We start from the raw sequence: 13,130 nt of genomic DNA on the forward strand, positions 1-13,130 counted from the left end.
TCACTCAGAAAAGGGTCACTATTTTCTGCATTTTTTATGTTATTCATACTTACTTAATTTTGAATTATTTTCTTTTCCATATAACAAGTGTTTTTAAAAATCCTTTCAGTTTCATCATTTCATGTTTGACATATCAAAATGTCAGTCAGAAACCATACATTTGCATTTAATCTTATGTTGTAAGATAAGTCAGTATGCTTAATTACTATTTTAAAATAGTAAATGTACCCACTGCAGAAAGACATTTTTCTTAGTGTGAATGAAAGAAAGTGTTGCTGCCTTAATGTTTTGTTGATTTTTATGAATTTATCAGAAGGAATTACTTCTGTGTCTAGTATCTGAGCATTTTATAAAATGTCTAATAATTTAATTTATACTACAGGAGTGACTATGCATAGTTCTGGAAATTCTTCATCCCAAGTACCCTTAAAAGAAAATGGTAGGTTAACAAAATGTTTTCCCCCTCATTTCCATCATATCTTGTCTCTTTCCTGTGCCTTATGAGATATTCTCAGACCTAACAAGTCTTCAATTCCATGCCAAGGATTTAGGCCTACATTGGAGTCAAAGAAGAGTTGTATTTTTCAGCCTCATAGTGACATGACGAGACCTGTGCTTTAGGCTAATGTTGATTAAATAAACAAATGATAAATTAGAGGTAAGGACACTAATTGAGAAACTAATACAGTAGTTCAGTTAAGAGATAATTTTGATCAAAAGGAGTTTTAACTGAAGTGATTATTTTAAAGGTACACTTGAACTGAATTTTGAAATGACAAGATTTATTCAGACAAAACAGTAGAGATAAGATTTCCGAATCAAGAGAAAAATGTAATCAGAGGGGTCTCCACCACAGCATGAGCACCTCAGATTTCTTACCTGCACTGAATTTAAAGCATCTACATATATAACAACTCGATTAATAATGTGTCTGTCATGGTAATAATTATTGAGTGCTTAATGTGTGCCTGACACTATTCTAGGTACTTTACATATATTTCTTTTAATCCCCATAACAGCCCAATGAATAGGATGTTATTATTTTCTTTTCACAAATGAGAAACCAAAGCATAGAGAGGTTTGAGTTATGCAGAGGTCTCGGAGCTAGCAAGTTACAGAGCAGTGATTTGAACACAGGCCATCTGCCCATGTGCTAATCTGCCCTTGAGACTGTCTCCTGGCATAATAATGCCTTCTTGCTCATATATATTATTTCTCCCAGCTAAACTTTTAAAAGAAGCTGGCTAATAATCTATTCAGGGATGAGGACTTGAAATGTGTTTTAACTTAGGTTGTGATGGAAAACAATATGAATTTGCACTGGATAGCCAATGAGCGGGTGCAGGTTAGTTTCTGTGTTTAAACCTTTAGATGCCTCATCTCACACCTGCCCCCTATGGAATGGTTAAACCATCTTTCAGCAGTGTCCCCAGCTTGCAAACAAGATTGTGTATTTCCTCAAAATTCTCTTTGAGTCTTCTCAAGTAGACTGAGTTAGTGCTCTGGTGAGAATCAAGTTTTCACATAATGAAGCATGTCAAACATGTTTTTCCAAAAATGGCAAATAAGGATCAAAAAGTTAAATTACTTGCTAATGTGTCAAATATAGAACTAATTTTAATGTTTTCCCTGCTGGTTGAGATTATTAGAAGAAAATTACAAATGAACATCAGTTAATAATGATTGATCATTCAGAATAAAGATGAATGTATTCAATTCAATCTTAACCACTTATAATCTCCACGGGTTCTTTAAAAATGTGAAACTTGAAAGAGACAATGGAAAAAGCCATGAGTCTTCTAATCTTATACTTTGCAACAGTGACATGGGAAGGATTACAGTTTCTTGATTGTGATTTCCAAAAAAAAGTTGCTCAATCTTTGAAAAACATAATATTCCTGTGTAAGGGAGTAAATTAAAAATATATAAAACTTATCCAAAAATTACATAAAGTTGATTTTTGTTGTTGCACATTGTTTTACTTAATTCCTTCTATAGGTAGCTAAGTTTGTCATGTTGCTTCCTGAAGTTTCGGAACCACAAAATACATGCCAGCATTTTATGAGGTTGAACATAGGACTCTTTTTTTTTTTAAGATTTACTTATTTTTATTTGAAAGTCAGAGTAACACAGAGAGGAGAGGCAGAAACAGAGAGAAGGGACTTCTATCCGATGGTTCACTCCCCAATTGGCTGCAACGGCCGGAGCTGCGCTGATCCGAAGCCAGGAGCCAGGAGCTTCCTCCAGGTCTCCCATGTGGGTGCAGGGGCCCAAGGCCTTGGGCCATCCTCCATTGCTTTCCCAGGCCATAGCAGAAATCTGGATCGGAGGTGGAGCAGCGGGGTCTTGAACCAGCGCCCATATGGGATGCCAACGCTTCAGGCCAGGGCGTTAACCCACTGTGCCACAGCGCTGGTCCCAGGACTCTTAACAAAGAATGGAAAAAAAAAAAAACAAACCTCTTGTAAAATAAGTTATTCTGGTGCACGGCAGCATCATACAAACACTGAAGTACTTTGTCCCAATATTAAAATGAATGTCTTTGTGAGCAATCTTAATTCCAAGTAATAAAGTATAACTCCATACAAGCAGAAATAAGATTTTAAAACACACTTGAAAGTCAGATGTCAAGGATCACTGTAGTTTCTTTTTCTTTCTTTTTTTTTTTTTTTTTTTTTTTTTTTTTGATTTGTTTATTTGAAAGAGTTGCACACAGAGAGAGAGTGGTCTTCCATCTGATGGTTCATTCCCCAATTGGCCACAACAGCCAGAGCTCCTCCATTCCAAAGCCAGGAGCCAGGAGTTTCTTCCAGGTCTCCCACGTGGGTGCAGGGGCCCAAGGGCTTGGGCCATCTTCTACTGCTTTCCCAGGCCATAGCAGAGAGCTGGATTGGAAGTGGAGCAGCTGGGTCTCGAACCGGCACCCACATGGGATGCCAGCACTTCAAGCCATGGCACTAACCCACTGCACCACAGCGCTGGCCCCGATCCTTGTAGTTTCAAACATTAGCTTTCTCCCCACTGATATTTAGTTAGAATACATACAAAGTTGAAAAATTTTCATAAAAATGGAAGACCAAACTATATTCATAAGGATTGAACAGATTCAGTAATGAACCAGAAGCAAAAGAGAGTCAGGTAAATTAAGCAGTGTAAAAAGCTTTAAAGTTTATCTAATCCAAACCTTTTTATTTTGTGGATGATTTATGTGAGTCCTAGAAATGTTATATAGCCCCAGTTGACTCAGATAGTAAGTGCTGGCACAGAAATAAAAATCATAGACTTATCAAGTCTTCTTAAGCTATTTCCTAGGTAAACGTTATTGGGAACATCACCAGCATGTATTATTCAAAGAATTGGAAATTTCAAATTGGGGTTCTTTAAAATATTTGCAAAATTTGCTATTGATAGTGTATATTGGTAACATTATTTTAAGAATGTAAAAATAAATACTCCTTGAATATGAATGCTTGTTTTCATATAGTAATTAAAATAAGCTAGGGCTGGCGCCAAGGCTCACTTGGTTAATCCTCCGCCTGCGGCGCCAGCATCCCATATGGGCGCCTGGTTCTAGTCCCGCTTGCTCCTCTTCCAGTCCAGCTCTCTGCTGTGGCCCGGGAAGGCAGTGGAGGATGGCCCAAGTGCTTGGGCCCCTGCACCCGCATGGGAGACCAGGAGAAAGCACCTGGCTCCTGGCTTCAGATCAGCGCAGCCCACTGGCTGTGGCGGCCATTTAGGGAGGTGAACCAACGGAAGGAAGACCTTTCTCTCTGTCTCTCACTGTCTATAACTCTACCCATCAAATAAAAAAAAAATCTAAAATAAGATAGAAAGTTGTTAGTATTTGCAGTATCTAGCTACCTCATATTCAGAGATCCATAAACTATTCAATCTTCATTGAATTCTATAGATATCTTTAAGTTTACTTGGGTTGTCATTTGTCATAGGCCTTCGGATACTACCTTACAGTTTTTGAAAAACTGATGGAAAAGTATTTTGAACATTATGGTGATAATTCAAAGATAAATAGAAATTCATTACTTGCAGAATATTGTCTAGTAGCATGCCGCTATAAACTAACACAATTCCATCCTTCTGCTCTCATACTGATAAGTAAAATCACAGGTCACCAAGATTGGGGGAGCAGAACTGGGGGAGGGTGTCTCTGTTTAAAAACAGTAGGTTGGGGGCCGGCGCTGTGGCATAGCGGGTTAAGCCACCACCTGCAGTGCTGGCATCCCATATGGGCGCCGGTTCAATTCCCAGCTGTTCCTCTTCCAATCCAGCTCTCCGCTACGGCCTGGGAAAGCAGTGGAATATGGCCCAACTCCTTGGGCTCCTGCACCCATGTGGGAGACCTGGAAGAACCTCCTGGCTCCTAGCTTCGAATTAGCTCAGCTCTGGCTGTTGTGGTCATTTGGAGAGTGAACCAGCGGAAAGGAAGATTTTCTTCTCTCTGTTTCTTTCTGTCTCTCTGACTCTACCTCTCTCTGTAATTATGTCTTTCAAGTAAATAAAATAAATCTTTAAAAAATAAGTCAAATTTAGAGGGGGCACTGGGGTGGGGAATGGAAATTCAAAGCAGTCATTATCATGTTCTCACTTTACAAAGCACTTTTTCTGTTCTCTCTTAGCACCTAACCAGTGTTTGTCACTGTAACACCACACTGATCTCAATTCTTAATGTGACTGTGCTCCATATTTATTTTATTTAATGGGTTTGTTCTTTGTTTACTTGTGTGTTCTAGCTTAAAAACTGGAACTAAATGTCTGTTTTAGGACAAAAGAATATTGTCTGTTTAGATAAAATAATTAACCAAGGGGTGAATAATAGAAGCACTTTTGCTTAGGACTCCTAATATGTAAGGCTGTTCCCATCATTGTTTTGTGAAATTTTTTATCATCTAATTAGTAAAATCACTAAAACTATCAAATCGCTACTACTGTTATTGATTATAATTAGTTTTTGTTAAAAAAAAGAAAGAAACAGGATAGTAGCTTGTTCCCTTCAAGGAGCTAGTAAATTATACCAGAATTGGTGTTTAAGATGCAAGGTTGCCAGCGCCGCGGCTCAATAGGCTAATCCTCTGCCTGCAGCGCCGGCACACCGGGTTCTAGTCCCGGTCAGGGCGCCAGATTCTGTTGTGGTTGCCCCTCTTCCAGTCCAGCTCTCTGCTGTGGCCCGGGAGTGCAGTGGAGGATGGCCCAAGTGCTTGGGCCCTGCACCTGCATGGGAGACCAGGAGAAGCACCTGGCTCCTGGCTTCCGATCAGCGCGGTGCACCGGTCGCAGCTCACTGGCCGCAGCGGCCATTGGAGGGTGAACCAACAGTAAAGGAAGACCTTTCTCTCTGTCTCTCTCTCTCACTGTCCACTCTGCCTGTCAAAAAAAAAAAAAAAAGGTGCAAGGTTAATTCCCTCCTGGGATGAAGTGATTGTAATTGTTTTCTGAAACTGAAGGAATTTATTCTAGTATTTGAAACACCAAAACATTTAAGTATCAATACATGTTCTGTAACAAAATTATTAGTTATTTTGTAATATAGTAGTACAATTTTAAGTCCATGGGTATTATTTATTATGTTGAAACATACAGACATAAGGCTTGAATTCATAACGATATAGAAATGCATATGAAGGTTTAAGGAGGCTGGCGCCATGGCTCAATAGGCTAATCCTCTGCCTTGCGGCACCGGTACATCAGGTTTCTAGTCCCTGTCGGGGCGCCGGATTCTGTCCCGGTTGCCCCTCTTCCAGGCCAGCTTTCTGCTGTGGCCAGGGAGTGCAGTGGAGGATGGCCCAAGTGCTTGGGCCCTGCACCCCATGGGAGACCAGGAAAAGCACCTGGCTCCTGGCTCCTGCCATCGGATCAGCGCGGTGCGCTGGCCGTAGCGTGCCGGCCGCGGCAGCCATTGGAGGGTGAACCAACGGCAAAGGAAGACCTTTCTCTCTCTCTCTCTCACTGTCCACTCTGCCTGTCAAAAAAAAAAAAAAAAAAAAAAAGAAGTTTTAAGGAAATTCTTGTGTACACTTAAGTGAAATCATGTCGAGTTGAATCAGAAGATCCAGTTTATAAAAATATCTTTCTGAATGTTAAAAATATTCACCACCACTACCACCACCTTCATATAAACACCAGTTTGAACTGTCAAATTGTAATTGATGATAATGTGTATGTTTAAATACTTGAATTGCTAAGTAGATGAATTAAGTTGATTAACATGGCAGTCAAGTGTCTATTGTTTTAATTAGGAAGGTATTTGTGAATGATTAGTCTTCTTTTAAAAAAAGAAAATACCTAAGTGGAAATAAGAAAGTAAATTTTAGTTTCAATGCTGACATTCATTCAATAGCTAACTAGCAATTATTAAGTACTGACTTCTGGCATTTTACTGGTTAATGATACTAAGCTGTAATGTTGAACAATTCAAACTGTTACTCCTCATCTTTAAAGCAATGTTTAATAATTTCTTGGCTTATCTCATGAGATTCCTTCACAAATGTATGTGAAATAAAGTATTTTGAGAGTAAGTGTACTAGACAAGTCATTATTATTGGTATTTTTTAATAAAGATCATTTTTATTATTGTTTTAGTTAGAAACTTACTAATAAAATTCCACTAATTATAAATGAAATATCAACCATTTGCTACTGAGATATTCTTAATATCTTGAGCATTATCAAATTCAAGAGTCAACTGTGATAGAACAGAAAAACATGGAGTCAGAAAATCCAGTTGAAGGTGCAGCTCTTTCTGTATTAACTAACTCTGCTCAAAGGATTTAACCTCTAGAGATTCATTTACTCATCTTCAACTAAAATATACTTATTTCTAAAGGAACAAATGTGACAATAATCACTTTGTAAACTATAAATCACCACAAAAATGTAATAGCGATACCGGTAACCTTAAAATATATTTTTAAGTGACTGAACAGTCTATTAATGATCTTTGTTAACATTAAATTGATGCAAGATGACAGTCTTAATACCTGAGCATATTTATTTATTTCTAAAATTATAAATTCCCAATAGATATGCTGCACAAAAGATGGAGCATAGTATCCTCGCCAGAAAGGGAGATCACGTTGGTGAACCTGAAAAAAGATGCCAAGTATGGCTTAGGTAAGTTGTAGCTTCTCATTGGTCTTATAATTCAGAAAGAAAAAACCTAACACATAGCACTGGCTTTGAGGCACTAGTCCACTTCTGACCTAGACACTTGCTGCCCACCTACAGTCCCATCACTCCATTCCCAGCAACTAAATGCAGAGGATGAAGTACCTACAAGAAGCACACCACATTTAACAAGTAATTCTACCTCACACTTGTTACCTATCTATTCTTCATCATGCTTAATATCAACAGTCTCCACATTTCTGTGTTTCAGGCAGGATAATCATTAATCGTTGAAAGCACCATTATCTTAAAGATTTTTTTTAATGTGCTATTTTACAGGATTTCAAATTATTGGTGGGGAAAAGATGGGAAGACTGGATCTGGGAGTGTTTATCAGTTCAATTACCCCTGGAGGACCAGCTGATTTGGATGGATGCTTAAAACCAGGTACTTTACATTTTGATAATTTCCTAAATACTAACAGGCATGACTGCACAGATTAAAAAAAAAAAAAGTGGGACTTAAGCCAAATAAAAAGAGGAAAGGGTGACATTTTTCAGATTTAACATGAATTTCTCTTTGTTGTTGAAAATGCTGAATTGTCTCTTTTTATAGGAGACCGTTTGATATCTGTGAATAGTGTGAGTCTAGAGGGAGTTAGCCACCATGCTGCAATTGAAATTTTGCAAAATGCACCTGAAAATGTGACGCTTGTTATCTCTCAGCCAAAAGAAAAGATATCCAAAGGTAATGTTGTCAATGTTCTTAGATATGTGTTCTATTATACTTTTCACAAGTGCTTTCATATGTTGGCCCAGTGAGTTGGATTTAAGCCTTTTTCTTTCTGACAATTTGGCATGTTTAATTCTCATTTCATACATCAGTGTAACTTCTTCATTCATCACTTCAAAAATGTTCTGTCTTGTTCCTCTTTAGTAACATATGCATGAAATGGTTTCGTGCAAAATTGATGTCAAGAAAGTAAATTCTTTTTTTTTTTTTTTTTTTTTTTTTTTGACAGGCAGAATGGATAGTGAGAGAGAGAGACAGAGAGAAAGGTCTTCCTTTGCCGTTGGTTCACCCTCTAACGGCCGCCGCGGCCGGCGCACCACACTGATCCGATGGCAGGAGCCAGGTACTTATCCTGGTCTCCCATGGGGTGCAGGGCCCAAGCACTTGGGCCATCCTCCACTGCACTCCCTGGCCACAGCAGAGAGCTGGCCTGGAAGAGGGGCCACTGGGACAGAATCTGGCGCCCGGACTGGGACTAGAACCCTGTGTGCTGGCGCCGCAAGGTGGAGGATTAGCCTAGTGAGCCGCGGCGCCGGCCAAAAGTAAATTCTGATTACCTGGTGTGTTTCATCTGTTCTTAGGTCAAATCAGAAATAGAATTCTTTTTTGTTTTTTAAAGATTTATTTATTTATTTGAAAGACAGAGTTACAGAGAGGCAGAGGCAGAGGGCGGGGATGAGGGGTAGCCTTCCATCCACTGGTTCACTCCCCAAATGGCCACAGTGGCCCTAATTGGGCCAATCTGAAGCCAGGATCCAGGAGTGTCTTCCAGGTCTCCCATGAGGGTGCAGGGGCCCAAGGACCTGGACCATCTTCTACTGCTTTCCAGGCCACAGCAGAGAGCTGGATTGGAAGTAGAGCATCTGAAACTCGAACCAGCGCCCATATAGGATACTGGCACTGCGGGCATTGGCTTTACCCTCTAAGCCACAACACTAGCCCCAGAAATAGAATTCTTTATCATTGTGTATTTACTGTGGTTATATAATAGTTATGTACCAAGTCCTGTCCAAAACTAGATTATAAAAAGAATAAAGAACAGGGCACAGGCATTTGACACAGCAGTTGAGACACCACTTGGGACACCTGCATCCCGTGATGGAGTACATGGGTTTGGGTCCTGGCTCTGCTTCTAATTCCAGCTTCCTGCTAATGTGTATGCATCCTGGAAGGTAGCAGGTAATGGCTCAAGTACTGGGGTCTCTGCTGTCCTTGTTGGAGAATCAGATTCCCAGATTAAGTTATAGGTTCCTGGCTGTGGCCTGGCCCAGACCCAGCTGTTACAGGCCTTCTTGGAGTATACCAGCAGATGGAAGCTCGCGCTCGCTCGCTCGCTCTCTCTCTCTCTCCTCTTTTCAAATAAAATGAATATAAAGAAAAACAAATAAAAAATTTAAGGAAAAAAATTAGAAATTTACAAACAAGACCATATCACTTTGTCTCATTAGCATGCCATGAGAGAAGAAGGCACATAACAGAAGTCAGAAGTCCTAAGTTTAAGACTTGCCTGTGCCACTTGCTAGTTGTATAATGTACATCCTGTTGAGCCAGGGTTTTTTTGTTTGTTTGTTTGTTTTGTTAATTAAAGTCTCAGTAGTCTGTCTTGCTGTGTCTGTCTCACACAGTGTCATTAGGAAAATCAAGTACTGGGACAGTGTTTAAGCCCACACAGGCCGCTTTCATCACTGGCATCTCAAGCGGGCATGCTGATTCCAGTCTCAGCTGCTCTGCTTCCAAACCAGCTCCCTGCTAATTGTGCCAGGGAATGCAGCAGAAGATGGACCCGTGTGGCAGACAAGGATAGAGTAGCTGGCTCCTCACTTCAGCCTGGCCCATCCCTGGCTGTCGTGGCCATATGGGGTTTGAACCAGCAGATGAAAATCTCTCTCTCCCTCCCTCCCTCCCTCTTTCTCTCTCCCTCTTTCTCTCTCTCTCTCTCTCTCTGTCGGTCTACCTTTCAAATAAATTAATAAGTAAATTTTTTAAAGATTTATTTATTTATTTGAAAGAGTTTCAGAGGGAGAGACAGAGAGAGAAAGAGGAAAAGATCTTCCATCCACTGGTTCACTCTAAATGGCCGCAACAACCAGGGCTGAGCCAGGTTGAAGCCAGGAGCCAGGAGCTTCTTCTGGGTCTCCCACATGAGTGGCAGGGGCCCAAGTATTTGGGCCATCTTTCAATGCTTTTCCAGGCACATCAGCTTGGAACTGGATTGGAAGTAGAGCACCCAGGACATGAACCGGCACCCATAATGGATGCTGGCATTGAAAGCAGGGGCTTAACCTGCTGTGCCACAATGCCAGCCCCTAAATAAATAAATATTTTAAGAAGCAGCAGCACACACAGCCAGAGGAAAACAGAACAGTGCAGTGGACAGTAGGGAGGCCTCCACGGTCCAGGCTCATACTCTGTCTCTACCACTTAAAACTACACACCTTGAGCAAATCACTTGAACTTACTGAGCCTTACTGAACCCCACTGTGCTCACTGATCAAATGGTTACTTCAAAGTGCCTATTTTGTAGATTATAAAAAGTACATAAAAACCAGAAAGAATTAGCACATTGCCAGATTCACATTAAGCACTTAAATAGGAGTTTCAGCTCTCACTATTGCTAGTACTTTTCAAAACTACTGAAGTAATAGATACACGTTTCATCCCAAACATGCTGGGAACTGTATATGTGTGTGTATAATATGTACATTTATAATTATGCTATGAACATGCATATAGAAGGGAGATAGAAGACAATCACATTGCCCACAAGAACCTTATAGTTGAAAATGACAGAGCGTACCTCTGAGTTGCAAGTAGTCAAGACCAGAATATTTTCAAAAGGCAGACCACCAAGTTCTGTTCTTTTCCATTATTTTAATAAAAGAAGCATGTGAATTCAGAATAAATTCATTTCACCCAAACAGAACTCTAAGGGATTTCCATTTTTATTTTATTTTCAGTACATCTTTCATAGAAAGGTTACTCATTTATTGAACAAATATTTATTGAGGGCCTGTGTACCAAACACAAAACCTCTGCCCCTGTGAAATTTGCATTTTATCAGGGAAGACAAGTATTAACTAACTGAACAATTTTTTTATTATGACTTAGTAAGTTATCAAGAAGCCCAAGGTGCCAAGAGAGCATTTAACAGAGGAATTTTACCTTCTCAACAGTTTCGTATGATTGCTTTTTTACTATCCATTCTCAATAGGTAGAAAACTGCATTATACTGCACATCCCTGAGCAACAGTAAGAATGTCTTTTCATATATTTATTAGTTATTTATATTTTACTCCAATTTTCCAGTCTATATATCATATTCTTCCATAGGAGTTCTTAAAATTTTCCATAAATTTTGCAAACTTTGTATATTAGAGATATCAGCTCTGGTTATTTTTTTAAAGATTTATTAATTTATTTGGAAGTCAGAGTTACACAGAGAGAGGAGAGGCAGAGAGAGAGAGAGAGAGAGAGAGAGGTCTTCCATCTGCTGGTTCACTCTCCAATTGGCCGTAACAGTCAGAGTTGCACCAGTCTGAAGGTAGGAGCCAGGAGCTTCTTCTGGGTTTCCCATGTGGGTGCAGGGGCCCAAGGACTTGGGTCATCTTGTACTGCTTTCCCAGGCCATAACAGAGAGCTGGATTGGAAGTGGAGCAGCCGGGTCTCGAACTGGCGCCCATATGAGCCAAGGCATTAACCTGCTGTGCCACAGCACCAGCCCCAACTCTAGTTATTTTCATTGTTACAAATATTTTCTTTCTGGTTGTTCATTACTCTGTTTTTTCCTTGGTGTTTCTTGCTACATAAAACTTTCCGTTTTTTATATATTTACGTCTATAATTTTCCATATGTCTCTTTGGGATTTGTGTCCTCAGAAAACTCTCTTAAGTTGCTTCTGATAAGAAATATATAAAAGGAATTTGGAATTGCCTTCCTTGAAAATTATTTGGAATCAAAAAAATGCAGTCTGGTAGGACAATATCAAAGAAGTATGCAAACAAATATTATCTAAATAAGAACCAAGGGTATTGGAGACTCAAATTATATGTTACTATAAATTATCTTTGGAATCAGAAAAGTCTTCAGAGAGGAGACTGATTTGCAATGGGATTTGGAGAATGGAAATGAGGAGCTAAGGCAAGAAGGGTACATATTTCAGTAGAGGTTGTTACAAGAATGACCAAAGTCAGGGAGTACCGGACATAAAAGGAATCCAGCATCCGTGTCGTGGTTCCAGCCTGAGTCAGTTGTTTTGCACATGTTATGTCTAAAATCCTCTCAACAGTCTTCAGGGAACCTCGCATATGTGTAGGCACAGATATATGTCACTAACTTGTGATTTTCATTGATGGATTTTGACTTTTAGTGCCTTCTACCCCTGTGCATCTTGCCAATGGAGTGAAAAACTACATGAAGAAACCTTCCTACATGCAAGATAGTCCTATGGATTCGTCTTCCGAGGATCACCACTGGCCACGTGGTACCCTGAGGCACATCGCAGAAAACTCCTTTGGGCTTTCCGGGGGCCTCCGGGAAGGAAGCCTTAGTTCTCAAGATTCCAGGACTGAGAGTGCTAGCTTGTCCCAGAGCCAGGTCAATGGTTTCTTTGCTGGCCATTTAGGTGAACGAGCCTGGCAGGAATCACAGCATGGCAGCCCTTCCCCATCGGTAATGTCTAAAGCTACTGAGAAAATGAGGATGTCCACTGGCAGTAATCAGAGCAAAGCTAAGCGGCCAGGCATTGCGGACATGACAGACTGCTCTGACCATGGAGACTCAGACATGGATGAAGCCACTTATGCCAGCAGTCAGGATCATCAGACACCAAAAAAGGCATAGTCTAATTTTAAATCTTTGGGCTTTTTGAAAAAATGTATTTATTTATTTGAGAGGCAGAGTTATAGACAGGGAGAGGAAGAGACAGAGAGATCTTCCATCCTCTGGTTCATTCCCCAAATGGCCACAAAGGCTGGAGCTGGACTCATCGAAAGTCAGGAGTCAGGAGCTTCTTCCAGGTCTCCCACGTGGGTGCAGGGGCCCAACTGCATGGAGCATCCTCCGCTGATTGCCCAGGCCATTAGCAGGGAGCTGGATCAGAAGTGGAACAGCTGGGACTCAAACCAGCACTGACATAGGATGCCAGTGCTGCAGGCAAAGGTGTAAGCTACTAAGCCACAGCACCAGCCCCTTGGGATGTTTTTTTTTTTTAATTTAACAAC

The 13,130-nt window shown here is 40.4% G+C and overlaps 1 protein-coding gene across 9 annotated transcripts in view; it reads left to right on the top strand.

The window, feature by feature from the left end:
• Positions 1-13,130, top strand: part of PTPN13 (protein tyrosine phosphatase non-receptor type 13) — a 241,934-nt gene that overhangs the window by 164,634 nt on the left and 64,170 nt on the right. For 7 of the 9 annotated variants that reach the window (XM_008267633.5, XM_008267635.5, XM_089303139.1 and 4 more), the window contains 5 exons: positions 383-439; positions 7,036-7,125; positions 7,459-7,566; positions 7,735-7,866; positions 12,278-12,744. In XM_008267633.5, coding sequence (XP_008265855.3) covers positions 383-439; positions 7,036-7,125; positions 7,459-7,566; positions 7,735-7,866; positions 12,278-12,744 — 854 coding nt within the window. The remainder of the gene's footprint in view (positions 1-382; positions 440-7,035; positions 7,126-7,458; positions 7,567-7,734; positions 7,867-12,277; positions 12,745-13,130) is intronic. The other 2 variants (XM_008267637.5, XM_008267638.5) reach the window with 1 other exon arrangement.

This window comes from Oryctolagus cuniculus, chromosome 8 (assembly GCF_051225735.1).
Source record: "Oryctolagus cuniculus isolate XC-2025 breed Fujian yellow rabbit chromosome 8, ASM5122573v1, whole genome shotgun sequence".
NCBI lineage: Eukaryota > Metazoa > Chordata > Mammalia > Lagomorpha > Leporidae > Oryctolagus > Oryctolagus cuniculus.